The 24586-nt window shown below is 37.1% G+C and overlaps 2 protein-coding genes across 6 annotated transcripts in view; one reads left to right on the top strand and one right to left on the bottom strand.

Annotated features, from left to right (window-relative positions):
- Window positions 1-3861, top strand: part of SHISA3 (shisa family member 3) — a 12722-nt gene extending 8861 nt beyond the window's left edge. The window contains exons 4-5 of the mRNA XM_042053358.1: window positions 6-284; window positions 1150-3861. Of these exons, the coding sequence (XP_041909292.1) occupies window positions 6-284; window positions 1150-1601 (731 nt within the window). The 3' untranslated portion in view covers window positions 1602-3861. The remainder of the gene's footprint in view (window positions 1-5; window positions 285-1149) is intronic.
- A 2350-nt stretch (window positions 3862-6211) lies between these two features.
- The window catches only part of ATP8A1 (ATPase phospholipid transporting 8A1), a 105955-nt gene continuing 87580 nt past the window's right edge, over window positions 6212-24586 (bottom strand). For all 5 annotated transcript variants that reach the window (XM_042053005.1, XM_042053006.1, XM_042053004.1 and 2 more), the window contains 4 exons: window positions 15836-15924; window positions 15338-15430; window positions 11044-11135; window positions 6212-10711 (listed from right to left, as the gene is read on the bottom strand). In XM_042053005.1, the coding sequence (XP_041908939.1) occupies window positions 10614-10711; window positions 11044-11135; window positions 15338-15430; window positions 15836-15924 (372 nt within the window). In that variant the 3' untranslated portion in view covers window positions 6212-10613. The remainder of the gene's footprint in view (window positions 10712-11043; window positions 11136-15337; window positions 15431-15835; window positions 15925-24586) is intronic.

The raw sequence follows: 24586 nt of genomic DNA, 5'->3' as shown, positions 1-24586 counted from the left end.
GCCGCGGCTGCTGCTGCGGCTGCTGCTGCGCTGCCTCCTGCTGGGGCTGCTGGGCGGCAGCGGCGGCGGCCAGCCCGGCGGCGGCGAGTACTGCCACGGCTGGGTGGACGGGCAGGGGGGCTACCACGAGGGCTTCCAGTGCCCTGAGGGCTTCGACACGGCGGCCGCCACCATCTGCTGCGGCTCCTGCGCGCTGCGCTACTGCTGCGCCGCCGCCGAGGCTCGCCTGGAGCAGGGCGGCTGCACCAACGACCGCGAACCCTCGGAGCCGGGAGTCACCGCCCGTGAGTGGCCGGCCGCGGGTCCCGAGGCGGGCGGGAAGCGGTGCCCGCGGAGCATCCCCCGGGCCGAGCCCGGCGCCCCGTCCCGGCGGGTGGGCAGAGGCGGGCGCGGCTCCAGGTGCGCTCAGGCGGTGGCGCGGGGGGCGCGGCCGCGGAGCGGCCCCGAGCCGGGACAGACCGGGAGGGAGCGCGGGGTGCGCGGGGGCTGCAGCTCCGCGGTCCCGAGGGCACCGGCAGCACGATCCCTCCTGACTGGAAGGCGCACTTGTATTTTAAGCTCGCATCGGCAAATTCTGCTGTGTCTGTCTAACTTTACTGTTCCCGGAGGTGTGAGTGGGCCCCGGTGCTCTGCACGCACAGCCCCACCGTGCGAGTGGCCGTCAGTTTCCCAAACAAAAGAAATCAGGCAGCGCGTACGGAGACTGGTTTCCGAAGTCACACGTTCTGCGCTTATTTTCCACCTTAGGAAAGGAAGCGATTTAACAGCATCTGCAGCATTTGAGCTTCGCCTGCAGGTTTAAGCTGTTACGCTGGACAGTGCCGGCGATTTGCGGGATGAGGGAGGGGGAGAGGTGTGAGCTATACCTAACTAGAGCCAGCGAACGGGACACGATGTAGACAGCTTTTACCTTTGGTAACTATTAAAACTGTCAACAGAAAGAAATTTTTACTGGAACCTACAGGGTTTAAACTCTGATTTTGTTTCAATGATAGTGGTTTAAAGTTCTGTCTTCTGAGCAGATTGGTGTGTCATTGGGACTGAAGTGATGTGGGGCTTCATAAACACTGTGAAGTTTACTTCTATACAGAAGACCTATTACTTAAGTGGGCTAATTTGCACGGCTTTTCTTCTTCTTTCTTCTCCCAGAACCAATCTACGTTCCATTCCTCATTGTGGGATCAATATTTATTGCCTTCATTATCGTGGGCTCGCTGGTAGCAGTTTATTGTTGCACATGTTTAAGACCTAAACAACCATCGCAGCCAATACGATTTTCTCTGCGGAGCTATCAGACCGAGACTCTTCCCATGATCTTGGCCTCCACAAGCTTCAGGACGCCATCCAGGCAGTCCAGTACTGCAACAAGTTCCAGTTCGACCGGCAGCTCAGTGCGCAGGTTCTCCTTCCCCCGGGCAGAGCCAGGGTGCCTTGTGGCCTCCTCACCTCCAGCGTACACATCTGGCTGCTTCCAGACAGCCCATACAGTCCACCTGACCCAGCCTTCGGGATTTCTGGTGTCGCCGCAGTACTTTGGGTATCCTCTCCAGCCAGAGCCTGCCCTGGCTGGGAAAAGCTGCTCTGATTTTACTCAGAGCTGAAAGAAGTTGTGAAGAAGTAACGCAGCCTTTGCAAGCACAGGGACTGCTGCTGTTGGGTGTGCTCTGTGGCTGCAGGAATCTGAACTGTTCCTGTGGGTGAGTTGCCCTTGAAAAGTGCAGGGTCTCACTTGAGGTTGCATTTCCCAAACTTGGATCACACTTACAAAGGAATTGTAAAACACTCCAAACAGTTGCTCTAAAACCGGACTGCTCTGCCTAATTTGTGCAGTATGCGTTCAGAGACAAGTAAAAGAACCATACTGGGACAAAGGTACTCAGTATTATAAATGGCATTTTACCTTAATGCAGTTAACTTAGTTAACAAACAATGGCTGCATTCCGCTGATAATAATCAGACTAGTTCTATAAAGCAGCAATAAGCCTGAGAAGTAAGAGAGGAGTAATACTTACTAAAGAGGATCCTTGAAAACATCTGACTGCTTACCGCTTCCATGAGCAGTGAAAATAAGAGGAAGAATTTTATTAGATGTCAAAATGCAGAGGTTTTTTAAAAATATACACAATCTACCTGAACTTACACTGCGTATTTGTATTAGTAAGCTTTAACTATGGTAGATAAAACTAGTACTAATTAGGCTAGTTGAAGATCAGACAGTCCCAGGTAGCTGAATTATCTATGAAGAAAGCAGAATGTATTCAGCAGTATCACCAATAACTTCTGCACATAAAATTCTAAAAATACCATTCTACTAAAGCATTCTTCAGAAGGAAGTATTTATTGTCAGCTTTTTGCTCAGCAAGTGTAAGTTGGACAAACTGATCATGAAGTTCTGATTGTAAAATTAGCCATGTATAAAATGTAAAGACAAGTTTGTAATTTAAAATGTATTTACACCATTGACATCACTAATTATTTAGTAGTAACACGCAAAAAAAATTACCAATAAACTGTGTGTTTGAAATGTTGTGTCATCTGTATGACTCTGTACAGATAGTGCTTGTTGAATTTGGTTGGTGTAACTATTTTGTATTTTTTCCTGCTAAAATAGTTTATTCTGCTGTTTAAAGTGATTTACAACTTTAACTGCACCTGTTGTGCAGATTTAATATAATATAAAATTCTGACTATGTAGCAAACTAATAGATTCATTTATGTCTTTTGCATGCAGCTGCGGTGAAAAATTGGTGAAAACGACACTGATTAGTTGGGTATTTTAGATTAAACATCCTGCACTAGGAATAAATTCTGTTTGCCCTTCTACATTCCTTCACCTAAGTAAACCAGCAAACCAAATGGAAGAAGAAAAACATCTAAACCAAATACATGCAGTAAGCAAATGGAAAATACACAGAAAAAAAATGCAGTCATTAAAGGGCTTCTCTGTATACTTATTTTTGTGAAAAAATGAAGTAATTCTGTGGGCCAGAATCTACAATATCAGAGGCTGAGCTTTCCTATTTTATCAGCTTCAAACTCCCCATGTGTAGGATCTCTTGAAGTATGTTATAGCTGACCTATTTAACAAGTAGTTTAGAAAAGCTTCATTGGTTCGAGAATTGAGTTATTTTTTTCGTAGCAAATATCTAGTGATCAGTAGTTAAGACAAAAATATTTTGAAATAATCCTTTTAATATGTTTTTTATTGCACAATTAGCATTACAATCCAACAGAAATTACTGCTGGAAATGCAGTTTCTAAGCAGAAAGAGGAGTTCTATACAATGATGTTTTAAGCAACAGGCTCCAGCTTGAATGCTGTAATCATTAATTACAACCCAAATCATGATACACAGCTGTGTATATGTTTTGCAAGATACTAAAAATTAGATTTTGAGTATTCAGGAAATTAATTGAAAGTTAAGTGTTCTGGCCTGTAATTTAATTTTAGAAGCAATCTGCAAGGAAGGGGACAGGAAAATTTTTGCTTGCCTTTGATGAGGTTTCACAGGACTCTTCACTGCATATTTTGAATGGCTACAAAATATGGACTGTTCGTCAAGTAGCTTCTTGGAAAGATCATTGAATATTTCAAGGGGTATCAGCTGTCTTGTTCAGAAGCATACAGTGAGATGTACTGATAACTCCTGTATACAGCAGAAACAGCAAACCAATTAAACTGTATTTTTTTACACATTATAATAAGTCTCCAATTAGAAGAAATCTTTACCTCGTAAACCAAGGCAACACAGACTCATTCTGGAAGCAGAAACTTGATCAATTTTAACTAAGAAGGGGCAATTTATGTACCTTTAAAGAGTGGTTAGTTATCAGAGCCACTGACAGATGGTGAGTGGCTGAAATTCAGTGTTTTCCTCAAATAAAGGCTGTACACAGCAAAGTTGTGAGTTTGGCCCAGTCACTGCCCGTTACCATTTGGTGCTGTACAGGCCAGGCTGCTTCACTGCGATGGTCCAGAGGGCTCTGCAGTCAATTATTAATGCTTTAACATGTGGACAGATTTTTGCTACACTTGCATACAGCCTTAGATTTTAATGACTATTCAGCCTAAGGAGAGCTGTGAAGTTTGCCATGTAACATGAAACTCAGCCTAGAAGGGAAGACCCCTCTGAGCCACTTCCTTTCTTCCCCTGATGCTGCATAATGGGTTTGTCCTCATAGAATAGCTGAAGAACTTGACACACAGGAATAATTTTACTGAATCAGACTCACATAAGTCTGTAAGTTTATAGAGTGCTAAGTACTTCACAGATCAGTAGCCAGACTCCAACAAATCCTGCAGATGTGGTTCTTAGGGTGGGAAAGATCGGGTGTAGTTAAAATAGCTGTACTGGGTTACCTGTAAAACAGTTGAGGTGGGGATTATGCACCATCTACAAATAGATGGACAAAGAAGACTCTGTAAATTAAAAAAAAACCCTATTATTGTTCAGGTAGTTACAGTAGCAGTGACCTATATAGCTGAAGGGAGAGGAAAGAAGGTGGCCAGAATACAATCCATGGATGGAAATGCTTTTGTCTGTGCCAGTAGTTTCTGACCCAGATGGATTTGATGTGCAGGCGAGAATGCTGGATTTCCTTCCTAATGGAAAGAGCCTTTTGGCACTAGATACTCCTGTGATTTATAGGAATAGGAAAATTTCCTAAAACTTGCAGACAGAACAGAAACGACATCATGATAGCACTTTAATGACTAATGAAATGGTTTGAAGGGCTGGATGTATGCTTGAACTGAAAGCAATTGCTTGCTATCAGAAGTAACATTTGCAGGCAGTACTTGCTTTACTGCCACGTTAACAAAGTAGATTTAACTATTTATTTTGGAATTCCGGATTTAGTTCATACTCCTTTTACTAGCGCTACACCAATCTAAAATCAAAGAATATTCATACTCATTAAATTGATTATTGTAATTCACACACAATGCAAGAAATGCTTGGATTGCCATTAACTGGTAATGACTTAGATCAAACCCAAGCCTTCTGTGGACAATGAGCAATAGTGACATGCCATTTGTTTCGTGTTTCTACAATTTGGGATTTCTTAAGTGTGTATCTCCAAAATGCATCAAGACTTTCCAGTGCTAGGAAAAACATTACAAGTACTTGCAAGAATGTCTGAAGGATTCTGTTTGAAACTAGGTAAGCAGTACAGTATGTGGCTATGTAAACTCATGGATTATTTGTAATACTAATCCCACTGGAATAAACCTGAAAGTGACAATTTCAAAAGTATCAAAATACTTTTAAATTGTCACTTTTGTTTTGTCATTACTGCTCAGTCACAGCTTGACATAAGGACATTAAGGAACATTAAGGAGATGAAGTTGGTTTTCAGTGTTTTGCTACCTATTGCAATGTGCTGTCTGGACTTGAACTCCTCTGAACAATGTGTCTGCTTTTGAGGGAGCCACTGCTCCACAATATGGCATAAAGTTTTTGACTCACAGTTACACCGAGGCTGTAATTCCATGCTATCCTGTTTTCATTAGCAAAGGCAGTCAAGGAAATGCCTTTCTGTTCTTTTTATTCTTTCCATCTATGACTTGTGCAAATTCAGGGGGCTGTAGTGTAAATCAGGTTAGTGAAATGATTTTAGCTTAAAAATAATGTTTGGTGTAAGAAAGGAGGAAAAGGATTTGAGAGGGAGCCTGGATCATTATAAACTGTATTATAAATGGAATAATTTCAATGGCCTCATGACTGCCAATGTAATAGAGGTGGTAAAATATCATGAGGTGGAATGTTCTTAAACCAGCTCTGCTGCTACAGACTGGATCTTGTGACACTAGCACCATCTAAGATGCATCTATTATTGAACCTGCTTGGATAGAATACAAAATAAATTCATTGTGTAGTGTATATATAAAAATCAGTCACCTATCTACAATCAAAACTCAGTTAAGGTTTGGATATACTGATTTTTTTCAGTGGCAGGCACTGTTAGAGGAAAGAAATACCAGCTACTATCAAAGCCAAAGGATAAAGTATTTACCACTGCTGTCTGAAAAAGGAGGTGACATTTACTGCTTTTTCAGTTTACCTTAAAAAACCTTAAGAACTCTATGGTATTTGTGAAGTATTATTTCTGGTATGTCTCATTTTAAAGAATTCAAACCCAAGAATGATGAGATATGTTTTCCTCTGAAAGTAATCCCTAGCATTTTCAACCAATCAAGTCAACAAAGCTTCTTAATTTAATGGCAAAGTTTATTAATTTTTTAACAATTAAAAGACAAAACATTTAAAATTTGCTGTTCAAAACATGCACATTCACCAAATCCCAAATGACATTTAACACTGCATAGAACTGAATGTATTACTAAAAGAACTATTTAAAAAACACAGTGCATTTAACATCCAGTTAAAACTAAACCTGAGAAACTACCATAAACACCGAGTCAAAAAATCTTCATTCATGCAGCTTCATAATTTCCACAACAGTTTCAGCAGTAATGGCTTAGTGGAGCTGTAAAACCTCACTTTATCTTGAATGCAAATTTTGCTGTTTCAGACTGACCGCTTTCTGCAGCGGTTCATACATGTCAAACACTGAAAACTGTAATGAAAAATTATGTTGAAGTAGAAGAACAATATTAACATACTTATGGCTTCTATGCTACATTAAAGAAACACCATAAAATATGATTAAAAAAATAACCAAACTTGTTCTGGTCACAGCTTTGCAATTACAAATCACACTCTACATGGAAATACTTTTATTTTGGTATCAACCCTCAAAAGTGCCCAACTTCGCACATCATTGCTCAGATGAGTCGCCCTTATACTCACAAGCAGTCCAGTTGAAGCCTATATGAGTAGTGGTTTGCATAAACAGGAACCAGGTTTGGAATGCTAAAATATTCCTTTGTTTAATAAAGATCTATTGGTTAACAGCGGGGAAACTGGGGGAGCGAGGGCAGAGGGGGGGAAGGAGAAACTCATTATTTGTTGAGTTCTGTTACCAGTGAAAACATCCAGTACCAAGGAAGCTGAACTGACAAACTCATTTGCTTACACAGCACTAGCTTCTCGATATATTATGAGCAGACTTTTAACGAAGGCATTAAAAAACAGAGATCAACAACCACCATGCATCGCCTCAGAACACTTAGAAATAGTGCCTCATGCAGACAGAATGATAAATTCATCAGAACTACAAGTGCTTTTACACAATACACACACAAAAAAAAAAGGGAAAAAACTTTTCTTCTTAAATTTAACACATATTCCAAATTACTCATCATTCAAGATGGGTTCAAATGTCATGATATATGTCTTAAGACACTTAATGCTCATCTTTGTAACAAGGTGAATTTTATGGATGTATGTGGACATACAGGAATCTTCAGCTATCTCTTAGTGTTTCAAAATATTTTATTTATCATTTTATACAAATAGAATGATGACTAAGTATAAATCTGTTGAAACTGCTTTGCAAAAATATGTGTAAAATTAGGAAATGGCAAGAAAAAATTCCAGATACAAAGTGTCAATAGGTTTGTTAAAATTTGTTTCCAGTTACTCTTTTGAATAATTTATATATATATATGTATGTATATATTTAAAAATAATCAAGAAAAATTATTTATATAAGATACCCGATTTTTAGTGGCACAGGTTCAACTTTTAGATGGAAATTTTTAATACTAACTTGCAGTGCACATGAAACAGATGGAAAAATCCATGTGAACCCTGTATTTAATACACTTTTTTGAATTTTCAAACAGTAAGAACAGAGGCATTGTTATGAGCATTTCTGCCTAAACTGTTTTTTTTTTTTTCCTTTAAACAAACATCAGCAGAATCCCCTTATTTTAACAAAGATATGACATACTAACAGGATGGTAATAGATTATATTACTGTGTACTTAACATGAAAATAAAGTGCATACTGTATACTTGGCCTGACTTAAAAATGGGCACACATAGCTAAGATAATCTTATATTTTAAAGTGAAATTGTATAAGCAATCAAAATCCACTGGTTTTGCCACATTTGTTTTTTTTGCTATTTTTAAGAAGTGGTATCTTTCAACCACTAATTATCAGAAAAAGCACAGAGACAGGAGAAAAATTAATCAAAAGTAGTAAGAAAAATGCACTTTGCAAAATACTACTTCGAATTCTGAAACAGTGTAAGGATGAAATGCTGTGATAAGATTATCTTACAAACCTTTAAATTAGTCTAAATTTAAATTAGTCTAAATCTTAGCTGTTTCAGTCACTTTTTTCCTTTTTAAGGTAGTTAAATTTGGGATATACTGCATGTTTTCTTCGAACTGTGTTACAATGGTGAGACAGAATTTTATTTCATCGGAAGTATGAGAGATCATGTAAATATCTCACTGTATACATTTTACAATGTATTCTAATCCTTATTTGCAAAATTAGCAAGGAAACCATTTAGAACAGAAAAAAAATTGCCCATAAAGAGAGTATGTACAGATTAATTTTATACGAGTTAAGTACACTGAAAGATTATAAAGGGGCAACAGTGTAATGGTTAATTTCAGGAATGTTTTGAAGTTGGTCATTCTCCCTTGGACGACAGAAAATAGGGATCCCCATTTTAGGAAAGGGGCATGCCCCCAAATTTTTTCTTGCCTTAGGTCAAGTGATTTGGCCCTCCCATATTGATCCATCTATTTATCTATGCCTGAAATGGCTTTTCTGAGGGCAGTCCTTGTCTGCATGCCTGACTGGCAGAACTGTTTCTAGTGGGATACGTTCCCTTTGTCCTTGTGCCTTCTGTTTAAAGATCACTCCGGGCAAGTGAGAGGAAGACACTGCGTAACGTGCATATGAAATGCAGACCGCCTTCCCACTGGTACACCTTCCTAAATATGTACTTTCATACAGTGCCTTTTGTTGGGCTTTCTCTGTGTATTTTCAAGTTCCTCTTAGAGTGGAGCATAAGAAACTTGGACAGTGAGATTAACTGTAAAGTGTTTAGCTAGATGGAAGGCAAGGAGGTCAAGTCACCTTTAGTAAGTATATGATGAAGGAGGGCAGAGAAAAGATGGGACTGGATGACTTGCTATGATTTGAGAGCAAAGAGGAAATACTTAATTTAACAGATCACTGGGGATATTGTTGTTCTGCTTTTCCATCTGGTTGATCTCCATTGAAAGAAAAAAAAGAGATCATTCCTATGTAATGCATAAAAATTTAATTAACAATAAAACCAACTGCTACTATAGAAAATTGTACTTTAAATGTAATTATGGTGGCTTTTAAACCCAGAATTAAACATGGACTAAAAAGTTGCAAGAATTAACTAAATTTTGAAGTTCAAGTAGCTTTTCTTAATTTGAAACCTGATGATTGTTGGATGGCAAGCTGAGAAATATGAAGTATAACTACTTAAAGAATGTATCACAATGTTCTCATTTAATACCACCCTCTTTTTTTTTTTCCCTCATACCAGGTGTGTATCTTTTTCTGCAGTCACTTCCTCTCCATTTTAATTAAAGGTGAGAATATGTAAGTATTCTGCATGACCAATAAGTTGTAAAGAGACTGCTGCAATGTATCTCACACCTTTATAGGAAGTGACTTTAGTGCAAATAAACCAGTACATACCACAGACTAGCGAAGGGCATGCTTTGCTCTGTATTTCAATGTATGCATTTCAAATAATCTTAGTATAAAAATGTTGAAAATTCGATTAATTTTAAAAAATAAGTTAAAACAAACTTTCTTTTGAACCTACAGTATAAGCAGATACAACTAAGCATCACAAAAATAATTAAGTTTGCTAAAGGGAAGTAAGGCAGAGCAATTCTTAAAAATTGAATAAAATATTATGTGTACTCCATTATACAAGTTGGCAGCCATATTCAACATATGCAATACTAAATGAACATAAGGGGAAAGCTTTTATAAGGCCAAAGGTGCAAAGACTTGCAGTTTTGAAAGCAAATGCCAAAAAGGCCACTCAAATTAGACTCACTGTACTTTCTCCTCAAGTGTGGAGACTCAAGCATGCAGTTCTGAGATCAGGACTGGAGATAGTTTCCTTTCAAACTGTTTCTAACAACAGAAAACATTTATGGAACTTCTTTGGCAAATGCTTTTAGATTAGTTTGACACAAACATCTATGAGCATATTGACTCTTTCTTAAAGAAGGTGAATTAACACCATTAAGATACTGGTTTTTTCAGCACTTGTTGAAATCAAAGGCTTGTTATCAACTGTATTTAAATATATTAACACTTAAAAACCTTCACAGATGCTAGTTGATCTGTCGATGTAAAGTATGTTTAGCAATCTGACCACTGCCCTTCTAGTACATGACCAGTATTAATTCAATTTCATTGTAAAATAAGCAAGCTGGCAAGATACAAGGTAAATTCCAATCTGTTTACAAAGGCTAAGCAAATACTTGTTAAAAATTTAGAGATGGTGTGTTACAGTATAGTTGCACAGTGCTTATGTCTACTGAATACACAAATCCAAACTTTATGGAACAAGACCATCATATATCTTTCAATGTCTGATAACTGGACCATGGTCACAGCTCCCAGCAAAGATCTAGTAGCCTGTCTCACAAAAGTTAACAACTAAGGCCCAAGTCTCGAGCTGTGTTCCTTCACCATTCCTCAGGCCTTTGCTTTGTGGTATCGTAAGCTCTTATTACTTCAGACTGGGAAACTATTCCATTTTCATCTTGAGAGAAGGCGTAGCCATCTGCAGATATAAAGCAAAAGAGAAACAAATTAAGTTTTGATCAATTTTATTTTTTTAAAGCTTTAATAGAAACAATGAAGGTGAATAAAGGGGAAAAAACCCCTTTTCAACAGTTAGTTAAATCCTGTGCCATTTCTTACAGAATTCTGCAGTTATAAAACAGCAGGAAGAACTCTGCGCAGCATCTCAGGTATGAAGGGAAACTTAACCACAGGCAAAGAACATGGTCTAATGGATTTAGGATACTGCATCTTTACTATAAATAAATGCAGCAAAAGGCAGAATTTTACTATGTTATTAATGGATATTAATTTTTGTCAGTGAGCACTTACGAAGCAAGTTTTGCTGCAAAGAGTCAGAGCGATACAAGTTCACATGGTTCTTCTTAAAAACATTCTTCAGTAGTTGGGCTCTTTCAGTTAAGCTAGAGAGAAAGGAGACACGTGAAAAATATTTACTTACTAATTACCCTATCCCTTTATCTTTGAGTTTACTCAATGGGAATTTATTATTAAATGAGAAGTGTCCACCCTCCTTTTTCTTTTTAAATTGTGCCTGATGAATTACCAAGATGATGATTAGAAGCTTGTGTGAGGACAGATTATTAAGTCCAGACCCCTGGTAATGGTTTTACTTGTCACAGTACAATGGCAAAATATCCGTTTGAAACACTGCTGTGTGCTGACAACACAAATAAATGAATAATATTGTGAACCTTTCAGTGTGACTCCTTTAGAAACACACAATGTAAAGAGAAGACACTGTCTTCCTTGATGTAGCACAGCTTGAATATTGCCAGGCTGAACTGAATTAGTCTTTTTTTTTTCTTACATAGAAAGTGCTCCCAGCCTCTATTGACACAGTACCCCAAGGGGATGGGAAATGAGGTGCAGGTAAAGCCACATTCATGGTCATCAGCTGTGTGTACAGAAACATATCACTTCCATGAAAAGCGTTCTAGGAAGGAGTATTCCCCAGGAAACTCCAGAAGGTGTTTTTCTGGAGATCATACCCAAATAACAGACTACTGTTGCTGCTAAGGTTGGCCCATCTCCTTCCTCCTCAGCACTACTGAGTTTGTTGTGTTGTATGCTTATTGTGCTTTAGTGTGACTCAAGGTACACCCCATTTCAGCCCAAGTGGAAAACAGAAGCATTTAACATTTTTTAAATTGAGACTCAAGCGTCAGCCAAATGCTGCAAACTGTAGTGAATGGAACAGCAAAGGTATTGGGTCTCCCGTCTGTCTTTCTTACACTGAAGTTCTCTGTAATCAGAACTTATGTTTCTAAATACCAGGTAGATGAGCCATAGCTCAGAAAAATTGCAAAATCTATCATTTTAATAACATACTAAATATGTGCAAAGTATGTTCTCATGAAAATACTACCTCAAAGTTTTACAAGAACATGAAGTATGCACACATCTTAGCTGATGTATAATGAAGTTTCTCCACTGCACAGATCTGATTGCTGGTAAAGAAAATACACAATACATAGGAAATACGCTTGAGAAAAGCGCTTTCAGCTATTCAGGTATTATATTCTGCTCTTTTTCTGTAACTGAAATACTGTGGGCTCTTTATTCTAAATCAGCCTATTCAAAAGCATATTTAAATATCTACATGTAAGCCAAGAAAACACGGTTTCATAATTAACCAATGTTAGATCACAGTAACTAAGTGGCTGTGCTCATTATATGTACCTATATGGACAAGCAGAATATTAACTATTTTTGAGCATGAAATGTATACCTTTACAGGTAATTAAACACAGTTACAAAAAAAAAATTACTACTTTATGGATTCCTGACCAACCACTTATCAGGTCTAAAAATAATTTCTCAGTGAACTGAATTAAAAACAATGATTTTATGAAGCAGCATTTGAAGTATATATCTCTAAAGATGTTTCCACAAGTTTGGGCTGTTATTCATGTTATTGTTAGTCCATGTAAGATTCACCACAGTAATAATATTTTTGCAGTAAGTATTAATACTGTTGTTTCTGCTTAAGCATTTTATATAAGTTATCCAAAAACCCCTTTCTGAATAATAGCTTATATAAAAAAAAGTATCCTTTTACCTTAGTCACTTCAATTTTAAGTAGAAATGGCTTAGTGGAATTCCAGTTTTATGTCTCTAATGATAGAAACTGTACTCTTTGTGGCACAAATTTGTTAATACACCGAAGCTGCTCTATTATTTACGCTATCAAGGTACCCTCAAGTCAGTAGTATTCCAACATGAAAGTTCACTTTCTGTTGGAAAAGTGGTGGTGCAAAATTTGCACGTTCTTACTCAAGATATATTCTTACTTAACTGAAAAATATACGGGACAAAACAAATTTTAATGTGTTGCTTACAGAAGAGCCAAATAAAGTATTTTTGTACAGTTTCAGTGAAAAAGCTCATTAAACATCCTTACACATACTGAAACAGCAAGATACAATAGCAATGCTCTTCCTGAGCCTTCAATGGAAACAGTTTAAAAACGTTTTCAAATCATCATGGTAAAAATAAAAGGGATGGTATATTTTAAGACTGTATTATCATGTCCTACTTTTAAAGCACATTCTAAAGTACAATAAAAGTCTTTTAGGAACAATATTTAAAATTATTTCAATGTCAATGCCAATTTTTATGCTAATTTTCAGAAAACAGCTGAAAGTGCAAATTTATAATTTAAATAGAAAATTCCCATCCTAAGAATCTTTGACAGGGAAAAACCAAAAGGGCAAAGCCTTACAATATTAGTTGTAATTAAATGCACTCAATATGATGTCAACACAGTTCTAAAAAATGTGCAACAAATATATTCTAGCTGAAAAAAACAGCAATAAAAATTAGCAATATCATACTTCATAGAATCACAGAATTGGCTGGGGCTGAAAGGGACTTTAAAGATCATCCTAGTTCCAGCCCCACTTCCACTAAATCATGTTGCTCAGAGTCCCATCCATCCTTGAACACAGCTTTTTCTCTTTGCAAAAGGGCACAGAGTATAACTGCTTCTGGCTCAAAGCTCAGCACACTGACAGATGAGTTGGTTAATTTGGAGGAAGATCTTGCCCTCAATCTGTTTGAATGACCACTGTCACTGGAGAAAAGCATCTGTAACAATCAATTCACATCACCTTTAAAAGCAAGAGAACTTACTCTTGCAAGCACTAGCTAGGTCTTGCAGTGATGAAGGAAAAGCAAGCTCTAAAAGTAGGAATTGCCACCAGCTAGGGGGTTCTGCAGTACTTCCAGTGTGAAGCTGCTGCTACAAAGGCAGCGTATAGAGCCTGATAGGAGATTGTATGCAGGTATCTCCTCTTTTGTAGCCCACCACACCAGACTAGGTGTTCCATGGGCTGGGATAAGCTTCCAGGCCTCTTGGCACCTCCCCTGTTCCTTGTTACCAGGGGAGATGAATCCAACTACAGACAAAACATTCTTGTGAAAGCTCTTACACTAGCTGGATACTTGCCCATTAAAAATGGTGGTTATCACCTTGGTATCATTTGATCTCATCCTGGTAAATCCTAGTAAGCTGATTCCCATTGAACTGGAGGAGGGATACAGTAAGATTGAAGGGAAAGGGAACTAAAGCATCTTATAAAGTACTTTCTGAAAATTGAACCTATAGTAAAAGAAGTGGCTGTGTTTTTTCTGGTCTCTTTCTGTGCATAGCTTGGTAGGAAAAAAGCCTTCTTGGCTAAGCTTTTTGCCATGAAGATACTAAAAGAACAGCCATCCAAAGAAAAGAAAGAACTGGAAAATCAAGTATCAGCAGTTTTGGCTTTTTTTTCAGACTTCACAAAACTCATGAAAATGAAGACAAGAAAAGAAAGCTCTAGTTCAGCCAAATGGCACTAATGAATTGGAAGGGGGGCAAAGGGGGATTTTGTCATCTCATACATTCAGTGAGTGCTTGCTATGAGTCCAGCTGGGGTTAAAAAGTCTGAAATACTTTAGTAAGCGCACACCTTTACATGTAGAAAACGTCCAGTTTTACCTTCTCCCTTTTCAAATTATCTGCCTGGTGCGTGAAGGAGGATGTAACAAGGGAATTCTTGTGGAGTCTTAAGTTAAAAACTTTTCTTACCTCATATAGGTTAATCAAATTAGTTTGCTCTGGACTGGCATCAAATACAAAGCCAGCTTGTTATATTCAATTTCAGAAAATCCTAGACAGATTTTTTCTGTTTGTCCCTATGCTACTGTGCAGCTTCTACAGAATTTAGTTTTTGGTTTTTGTACTTAGGCCCTGTTTATGGGTATAATAGAAAATGATGCAGGTTTGAACTCATTTTGTTCCAACCTATTTCCTTCTTATTTTGTTTGTGAATTAACTGTTAACACAGGCCAAAGTGACACAATTAAAATTGTACCTCAGGTTTGTTCTATACATAAGAACCAGAAACCAGTCATCTACAAAGAAACACATCAGCTAAAGCTTTTGGTAAAAACCTGTATGTCAGCATATGAAAAAACCCACAGGCTCAGTAGACCTGAAGGCCCTTCACAGATGCCTTTCATTTGTACAGCTTTTGAAAAACAACCTTTTGTCTTTGATACATGTATAAAGCTTAAAATATTTAGCTTTTTTTTTTAGACAATGTTCTACAGATTTTTACTGTACCTCTTGCCATGCACAACTGCCCCAGGATCCTCAGACTTTGCTTCCAACTCCTGAACTTCATCTACTAGTGTCTTGTAAGTAGCTCTCTTTACTCTGTAAGTACATACAAAATACTGCCAGATTTACTCTTCTTGAAAGCAGAACAACAGATAGTTTTAACACTTACATAAATATTCAATTTATAAATCCATTTCCCCAGACTTAAAACTAAGCATTACATGGAGAAATATCAAAAAACAAAGCTAAAGAATGAATTTTATCAGCTGTTCTTGCAAATTAGAAACAAAAATATTTATTAATAAAACACTACAATTATTGAAACATTTAAAATACTACTAAATTTCATAATAAGGTTTTTCAAAAACAAAGATGGCAAAAAAAAAATTTTATATAATCACCAGAATTGATCTTAATTTTTTTTTTTATTATATTAGCAATTAGAATACACACTTAGAAGTCAGTACTTCGTTCTGTAAACACTGGCATTTTCGTACTCACACTTTGTATACTATATCAAGAAGTAAAGCTGTCATAGGAATACACAGGAGTCCCATCCAAAACACTCCGGAGCTGAACATCATAGCTGCCTGAAGAGAAAATGCACAAAATGCAGTGTCAGGACAAGAACTAGAAAAGATTTTACAAATTTCACGTAGTTAGTTGAGGCTATCAAAAGCAGATTAAAATGAACCCTTCTAGTCTGACTAAGGTGAAATAGAACTTGAACTCCTTTCTAAAATTGCCTGAGTTGCAATATAAATCCAGTAAATAGTAAGCACTATTTCATGTCGAGAGGCTGGTGGAAAGATACCCTGCTTAGCTCTTTGCAGGGGGGAATCACCCGTCCACAGTGCTGCTCTATACCACTATGTTGATTACAGGCATTCCCACTAAAATCAGATTTATCAAAAATTCACCCTTTCCCAACTTTGTAAACACAGTTTTCCCCAACATCATGAGCAGAGTTTTCCAGTCTGCAATCGACTCTAATAGGATGTAATGGTTTCTGACCTTTCATATGGATACTGGACACTGTTACAATCATTCTGCAATATAACTTGGATCAAAGTTAGCTCCCACAGAACTCACTGTACCACAGTTCCCACACTGCCACAGACTCCTGTTAAACAGACTGCTTAAAAATGAGAGTTAAGGAAACAGCTATTTATGTAATTATGAAAGTATGCAACATATTGTTAAATGAAGATCTAACACATTAATGCATGGCGAAATATTTGAAAACCCTGTAATTGTTTTTATCTGTGTATTTTTTTTTTCTATACACTGCTATATGTAATACATAGGAATTTCTTCTGTTCATAACTTGGTCTGTAGAAATACTAAAAACTAAAATGTACTGAATGGCCAAAATAAACATCACAATATATGGACATCAAAGGAAAAAAGTCTTTACCCTTGTAATTCATGTTCAAATATCTACATCAATAATATTGTGGATGCAAGGAGTATGATAAATACTTACTGAAGCATGTTACTAGAAGCTTGATTGCAGTCAGTATTAGAAATATTTTTATAATGTAATTAGATTGTAGAGAGGTTGAAAGTAACATGACTCCACAACAATATCCTTTCAAATCCTTTGTTTCATTACTTGGAGACCAATTTCTTTCAAAGGTTAAGTCACAGTATGTAAAACAAATAAGCTGAAATTTTACTAGTTTTAATTAGCAGAGCAAGCTTGCAGTAGGTAGCTTGCAGTAGCTGAAGTCTAATTTCTCAACATGCGTACATGAACATTTTAGAATTATACTCAATATGTCAATATATAAAAATAGAAGTGAATTATTTTCAGAAAAGAACCCTAATTCTCATATAAGCAAGAAGTTCTATTTACCTTGTTTTTGTATCCAAATCCCCAATGACATTGATTCGTTGGAAAGCATTAGAATGTATTTTAACTAAAAATATGGTAAACTTTCCATGGCTATGTTAAAAGGACATAGATATTGCCCTGATATTCTACTAACTATTTCTGCCAACAGCTGTCAGCAAAGGTGTAAACACTGAGCAGTGGCAAGTTCAAAATGAAACAATTCACATTTTTAAAAGAGAAAAAAAAGAGAAAATTTTGTATCAGGAAGTGAAGGAAATGTATAAGTGAAGAAAATGTATTAGCAGTCACTTTATAAGCAAAACCTGACTTTTGACATACTTGATGAAATACTCATTTTCTAGAACAGGAGCTAATAGGAAATGTCTATCACAAATGCATTTTGCAAGACATTTTATAATTAAGTAGCAATTAGATAGACGGTTCCCATAAAAACAAGAAAAAAGCACAAAAATACAACTTGAACTAATTACAATTGTTAGTTCCTATTATTAACAACGTTTTTTAATTTATAAGGACATAGCAAAGAGCTGTCCTTGTGTTAGCCTCCCAGTATTAAATGTTTGCTGGTGAAACAGCAAAAGTGATAATGTAGGTCTTAGGATGTTAATTCTGACCATTGTAATGCTAACTATGAATGAAGGAACAACTGGCGCCTACTATTCACTCCATCCAGCCTTTGGCTTTACAAATGAACAACATGAATTGAGGTAAAAAAAAAAGTTTTTCTGCGTCATATTTGAAAGCCTGTCAGATTTTTTTTCTTTTTACAGAGTTAATCCAAACCTAAAAGATTTAAAGCCGACATTCGCGTTAAAGACAGAGGCCCTCTTTGTATTTTTTGGACGAAGAAGGGAAAAAATAAAATCCCACAGAGGTATTTCCTTCCTTTCTGTACAAGAAAGCTCCCCCCTCACTCTGTAGAAAACATTTTTGTCTCTAACTTTTCACATCTCTCTACACATAGGCAGGTCATCTGGGAAATGGCAAACCAATCCTTTTCAGACAATGGCACTAACAGGAGCAGCCTGTTCTGGGGACGGACTCTGGCTGCCTCTGTTTGTGGTTTACAAATTGTTCCTAATGTGAGAGATTTGTGGTCTATGCCAAGTCTTCCCCCTTCAGGCCTTGTGAAACCAAATGGAATCTGCCACAAAAGTGGCTCCCAGGGGAATTCAGAAGTAATCCAAAATGAGAGCTGGGAAGCCCAGTTTATTGTAGGACTTACAAATTCTGCAGGGAAGATAAATAATTTGTTCTATGTGTAGCTCATGCCCAATGTATTACAACTTTCTAAAATAAATTAACATTGTTTTTTAAGTTTAGACTTTTATATAGGTTCTCATTTTTCAAAAAAGAAAAAAAATCTGAGAAATACTCCTTTTCATGACTTAGTGGCAGATAAGAAATCCTGGCTGCAAAACATTTTTAATGCACTGCTGAAGATGTAGTGTTAGGAAATTACATGTCAGAATGAACAGAGAATATTTGCTTTTTCCTCATTATGAAATGATCTGCCAAAACAGCTAGCTCAGATTTTAAAAAGCCTTTTAAAAATAAGAAGAGAAAAGATGAAAACAGTGGTAAAATTCTTGCTGTAGAAAAGCTTACCCTTTTCAGTTTATCTATTTCAGGTATCATCTAGGTACATATCTTCTTCCTCTAAACTACAAAGATATAAAATACCTCAACAGCATCAAATTAGCAAAAGTTTCTCCTCTCAACATACAGGAAAAACTTCATTAGTAGTAGTTATGTGCATGTGTTTGCCTTCATATGTGCCAAAGTACTTACTGTTGTAGTATTAAAACAGATCTGCATTAACTTCCAGTGCAATGAAGTTCCTACAAGTAAGTTCTTGTACTGCCTCTAGTCTTTCTTTGCTACGTAGAGTTTAAAAAACATCTTTTAGCTACTTTTAATTAAGAACTGTGTTCCTCAGAATTCCAAAGAATTAAGTTCCTCTCTATTAGGATCACTGGTTATTAGGTACATTAACCAAGACAGACCACTGGAAGCAAAAAAGGTAAATTGGGCAGTTCAAAGATCAGCTCTGCTGTTCTTGCTCGAGAGAATGAGAATGTAACTACTGAATATGGAGAAGGATCTTTAAAGTGTATCTGGGAATAGCAGATTCTGGCTCACAAATAAATGTCTACCACCAGCCTTGAGTACAATTAAACTGTGACAGTTTGAGGAGTCAAAATGGAAACTACTTATCAGGAATTAAACAGAAAAAGAAAAACCCCTTAGACAAATACTTTTGATTCCTGAAGTGAAAGACAAAAAGCAAACTTTAAATAATTAAATAGTTAAAATATGTTAGTATTGGAATGGTAACATAATTTTAGGCTCTCAGGGGAGGACAGATGACCAAAAATGGGTATGTTTTAAGGGATGAATACTGATTCACTTAAAAAAAAATCATCAATAAATCACTGAATTTTTTTGAAGTAATAATATTCTCCACACACTGAGACATTTTATTTCTCTAAACAAGAGGTTTGCATAGGTGTAGAAAGGAAGACACATACAGATCACTGATTATTGTTTTGCCAAGACTCACAGGTCTGAAAAGACAAGCTGGGAAAACTTGGAAGGGAGATGAAAATGTGCTGAAACTGTAGGATAATGCCTGTAGGGACCTTCTGCTGAGAATGGGTTGTAGAAATATTTTGGATCATGAAGGAAAAGCCTAACTTTTATTGTTGAACTATTTCAAAGTTCTTGAAAACTGTACTTCAAACATGCTCTATAATCAAGGAATAAACCCTTGCTGAAAATTTAGTACACCAGTTATTCCCCATGAAATGAAGACACAGAATCTGGATAATATTTTAATCCAGACTGGTAAAAAAGCAGTGCAAAAGCAAAAAAAAAAAAAAAAAAAAAGAGAGAGAGAAAAAAAGATAGAGAAAAAAAGAGAGAGAAATAAATTACACCACAACTACCCTAGATATTAGCCATTGAAGAATGACTATAACCCACAAATTTTGTGACAATGAAGTGGGAATTGATAGACTTTGGTATCTGCTTACCATACAGAGCTCAAAGCAATTTTTAGAAATAGAGACTGCCAACTCCGTTATCTGCCAGGTTCCCTTCAAAGCATGGCACAGTAATTCTCTTGTTTTGAAGAATTTAGAGAAATAATTACTTCCCAAATTTTAGGGGCATTATTTATGACTGTCCTTGCTAACATTGAGGAGAAGTCCCATAGCAATTTTTCTTAAATATACAACCGTTTAAATTTATTGTGCTGTATTCTGCAAAAGCTATTAAACTAACACTCAGCTGTTTTTTAAAAATGCAAGAGACAAGTATCAATTAATAGCACCTTTTACAGCTGGAGGGACAACACAGCAGGGTGCAAAAGCTGTAAGATCCTCATAGAGAAGCTGTTGATGTATGGGCTGGATGAACAGACTGTGAGATACACTGAAAACGGACTGACTGGCAGTTGGTGATCAGTGGCAGTCTGGCTGGAGGCCAGCAACTGACAGTGTACCCCAGGGGTCAATACTGGGTCCAGTTCCATTTAACATCTTCATTAAAGGTCTGGATGAGAGGCAAAGTGTACCCTCAGGATGTCTGCTAATGACACAAAACAGGGCGAAGAGTGGCAGATGCACTAGAGGATTGTGTTGCCATCCAGAGAAGCCTCAAAAGGCCGAAGAAATGGGCTGACAGGAACCTCATGCAGTTGAACAAGGAGAAATGCAAAGTCCTGCACATGGGAAGGACATTCCCCAGGTACCAGTGTATGCTAGGGACCATCCATCTGGAAATCAGCTTGGCAGAAAAGGACTTGATCCCAATGGACACCAAGCTGAAAATGAGCCAGCAGTGGACGGACCCTTGTGACAAAGAAAGGGAACAGTATCTTTGGCTCCATTAGATAAAGTATTGGCAGCAGAGGGGAAGGCAGGTCCCCTCTACTCAGCACTGGGGCCACACCTAGGGAAGTCTCCAGTTTTGGGCTCCCCAGTACAAGAAAAACAGGCGTACTGAAATTAGTCCAGTGTCCTGAAGCATCTCTCATACAAGAGAGAAACCTGAGATAGTTGGGACTATAGCCTAAGAGGAGGCTTAGGGGCATCTTATTGATGGAGACAGATTCCTGAGTGGAGGGTGCAAAGACAGCGTTAAGCTATTTCCAGCAAAGCCCTGTCACAGCACAAGAGGCACGGAGCACAAACTAAAACTCGAATCTGAACATCAAGAAAACCTTTCTTACTGTGAGGGTGACTGAACAGGGACACAGGTTGTTCAGAAATGTTGCAGAGTCTCCATCCTTGGTAACATTCAAAAGCTGTCTGGACATGGTCCGGGGCAACTTGGTGTAGGGTCAAAAGCATTAGACCAGATGACCTCCAGAGACCCGTTCAACTGTTCTGTGATTGTATTCTATCCTAAAAACTTTGCTTTGCAGGCTTTGCTCTACATTAGACTAAAACAAATTCCCACTTTAGGATCAAACTTTAGACAAACATCTTACTAGAGAGGACCTGTTCATTAGAGACTGAAGTATCTGGAAAACTACATTTTAAAAAAAGTTATTTGGGGTTTTTATGTAAAAAACCCAAATGCAGTAAAGGCATATCTAATATTTTAATAAGCATGATTCCATATAAGTAGGATACTTGGCATAATGCAGAGAGAAGCAATATTTAAGAAACAAATACTGTCAACAGAGTATATTCTAATACATCTTTTCCACACAGTGCAGCTAAATCATCCCACAAGAAATATTACTGTTTTTCACAAGGCTTCTGCAAACCTCAATCAAATGATCTAAAATTCTGTAAAATACATGCTTGTACCTTAACTCCAATTTCCGTCAGTAGTTTTATAAATCCCCTGGGTCAGACAGAGCAGAAACAGATGGTGCTTTGGAGAACTTTACAGTGCATTGTCTACAGTACCACAATAAATTAGGAAGTTTTGTGGATACTGAACTGTTGCTTTAGTGTCAATGTCATACTTCTTATTCGAGTAAAGTATTATTATTCTAAGCTATCTTATTAATCATACCAGTGTAAAAAAAGAGGCCTAACAATTCAGAGCACATAACAATAACAAGGAGCTTTACTAGTGTGAAATATACAACAGATTGGTTTGTTTTTCACCCCTCCTCAATTGCAGGTTTTCAACTCAGACCACAACCAGATTTTTTCAGGAGAGAGATAATCGTAACAGTTTAGAAATTCATCTATTTTTATAATTTAAAAATCAGTCTGTTTTTTTTTAAGAGGACTTAAAGGAAAAGTAGACCTATTAACTGCAAGGGTGGAAGCATTAATGGAAGGTTCTAGCAGCTTTACGGCCTACTGACATGAGTGGAGACTGCTCTTAGTAGGTGATATAAGTTACAGAAATTTCATTAGTTAATGCAATTATTGCAAAAGGACTACATAGATATAAAAACATAGAACAATTTAATCACAGCTTCATTTATTTGTGCAGTCATAATACACAATATTACAAAACATGGACAACAGGAAACTTCTGGTAATTCCCTGAATCACAGATTAAAAATGCATTTTGTTCAGTATCACAGAACAGTTCTCTGTGTATTGAAGAATTTCAAAGAAAAAAGAAAATACACCTACAAAGCAAATAACCTTATCAAATATGAACAGACTTGGCATTTACTTTTAAAAACTTACGCCAAGTTCATCTGGCTTAAACAGAAAATACCATTAAGTTATTTAAAATATTTTGAAAGTATATTTAAATTATCTATTTGTTAATGTTATGCATAGAAGTATCAACTTAATTTGTATCAATGTAGTAGAAGGACAGACTCTGGCAGTTGATTTTTTCAAGTCCACAATAAAAATTTTCTTCTAGTCTGTAGTGACACCTTTTTTTGAAATTAAATGCAACTTGTTTAATGTAATGGGTCAAAACATATGGTGTTAAACGTAACCACAAAATGCCTACAAAGAATTTTATGTTGGTTTTTTTTCTTCCTTTCTTTTGTGTGCATCTCTATTTAAAAGCACAGTCTTTACTGGTAAAATATTAAGAAAATAACCTGTAAAGTTCCTTGTTCACATGATTCCATAGTAGACAGTACTGACAGACAACAAATGCATGAATAAACATTTCTGCAGATGTAATGCAAATTGTAATATAATGAAGACTGTGTTACAGAGGCTGCAAAGTTGTTATAAAATCAGTGAAAGCTTCTGAAACGTTTTCAGTATTTCTTTCTCTTAAGTGGTGCATCCCCATTCCTTCCCACAGAAATAGTGTTTTGCTACTACTACCAAAATCCTCCTTGCAGAAAAGGTATTTTAGTACTTTGTTTTAAGTAGGTAGAAGTTGAATTTCTACTCTTTTAGGGTCTGTATCTAAGACTAGAAGAATATAGTCCCTAATTCTGAGAATAAACTCAAGGAAAGTAATTTTTAAATGAATGATTTTAAAGTACAAGCAAAATAATAGGAAAGTAAACAGTAAGTTCAGCTTAATTAATGCTAAAATATATATGTCTTGTTTCTGCTAAAAGACTCATGAAGTTGGTTTGCTACAGTACCTGAACTAGCTACAGATACTATACTACATAACTAATTACTTAGGTTATCACCCCTTTTTATCACATACCCTTCTTCAGTTTTATGGCCTATTTTTCCATTTTCTTCAGCTTCATAAAGCCCATTGCTTCTCTTGTAGTTTTCATCCATTTTTCCCTCTAGCCTGTGTCTGCCAAAAGACCATGGTGAACTGACAGTTTTCATCTGAACATCATCAATCATGGAAAACGAATGAAGGTTTTTTTTCACTTGGAACTTTATTTCTTTAAGAAAAAAAACCCCACAACTGGAATAGAAACTGTTTTAAGGTTGACAAGATGTAACTGGTTTCAGAACTTTAATATGGAAACATGTTTCAGCTACTATAACCCAGATGCCTAGTATCAATCTCTAACAGATAATCAGCTACAGAACTACCAGTCATTCATATCAGGAGAACACTTGTGCCAGATACCTTACTTATGTGAGTCCAAAGTAAAATTTCAACTCTTCTGGTGCACTACCTATTTGGCAACAAGTTACCACTACCTACAGGATTTAGGATTACTGTACCACGGAGAGCCATGCAGTTCCCACACTGGGAGAAAAACTACTGTATGGGTGGATAAGTTGGGCTAGGGCGGGTCTACTAGCCTTGAAAAACCAGAAAACAAATTGTCTCAGCATTCTGGATGAACTGGACATTTTGGATCAAGGGGGCCCCTGTGTGTTTTTATTCTGGGAAAACTCAGAGCAAAAGAGAGAGACAGAAAAATGTACCTGACTATACTATTAGGAACATGCCAAGGAAAGGGGTCTAGTGACCTAGTGTCGCGGGTTCGGTTTGTAACCGGGCGGAAACACCAATTTAGTGTA

Source organism: Corvus kubaryi, unplaced genomic scaffold, assembly GCF_017639235.1.
Source record: "Corvus kubaryi isolate FWS band 111438036 unplaced genomic scaffold, C.kubaryi_AGA036_p1.0 split1-131, whole genome shotgun sequence".
Taxonomy (NCBI): domain Eukaryota; kingdom Metazoa; phylum Chordata; class Aves; order Passeriformes; family Corvidae; genus Corvus; species Corvus kubaryi.
This window is presented reverse-complemented; position numbering and strand designations above follow the sequence as displayed.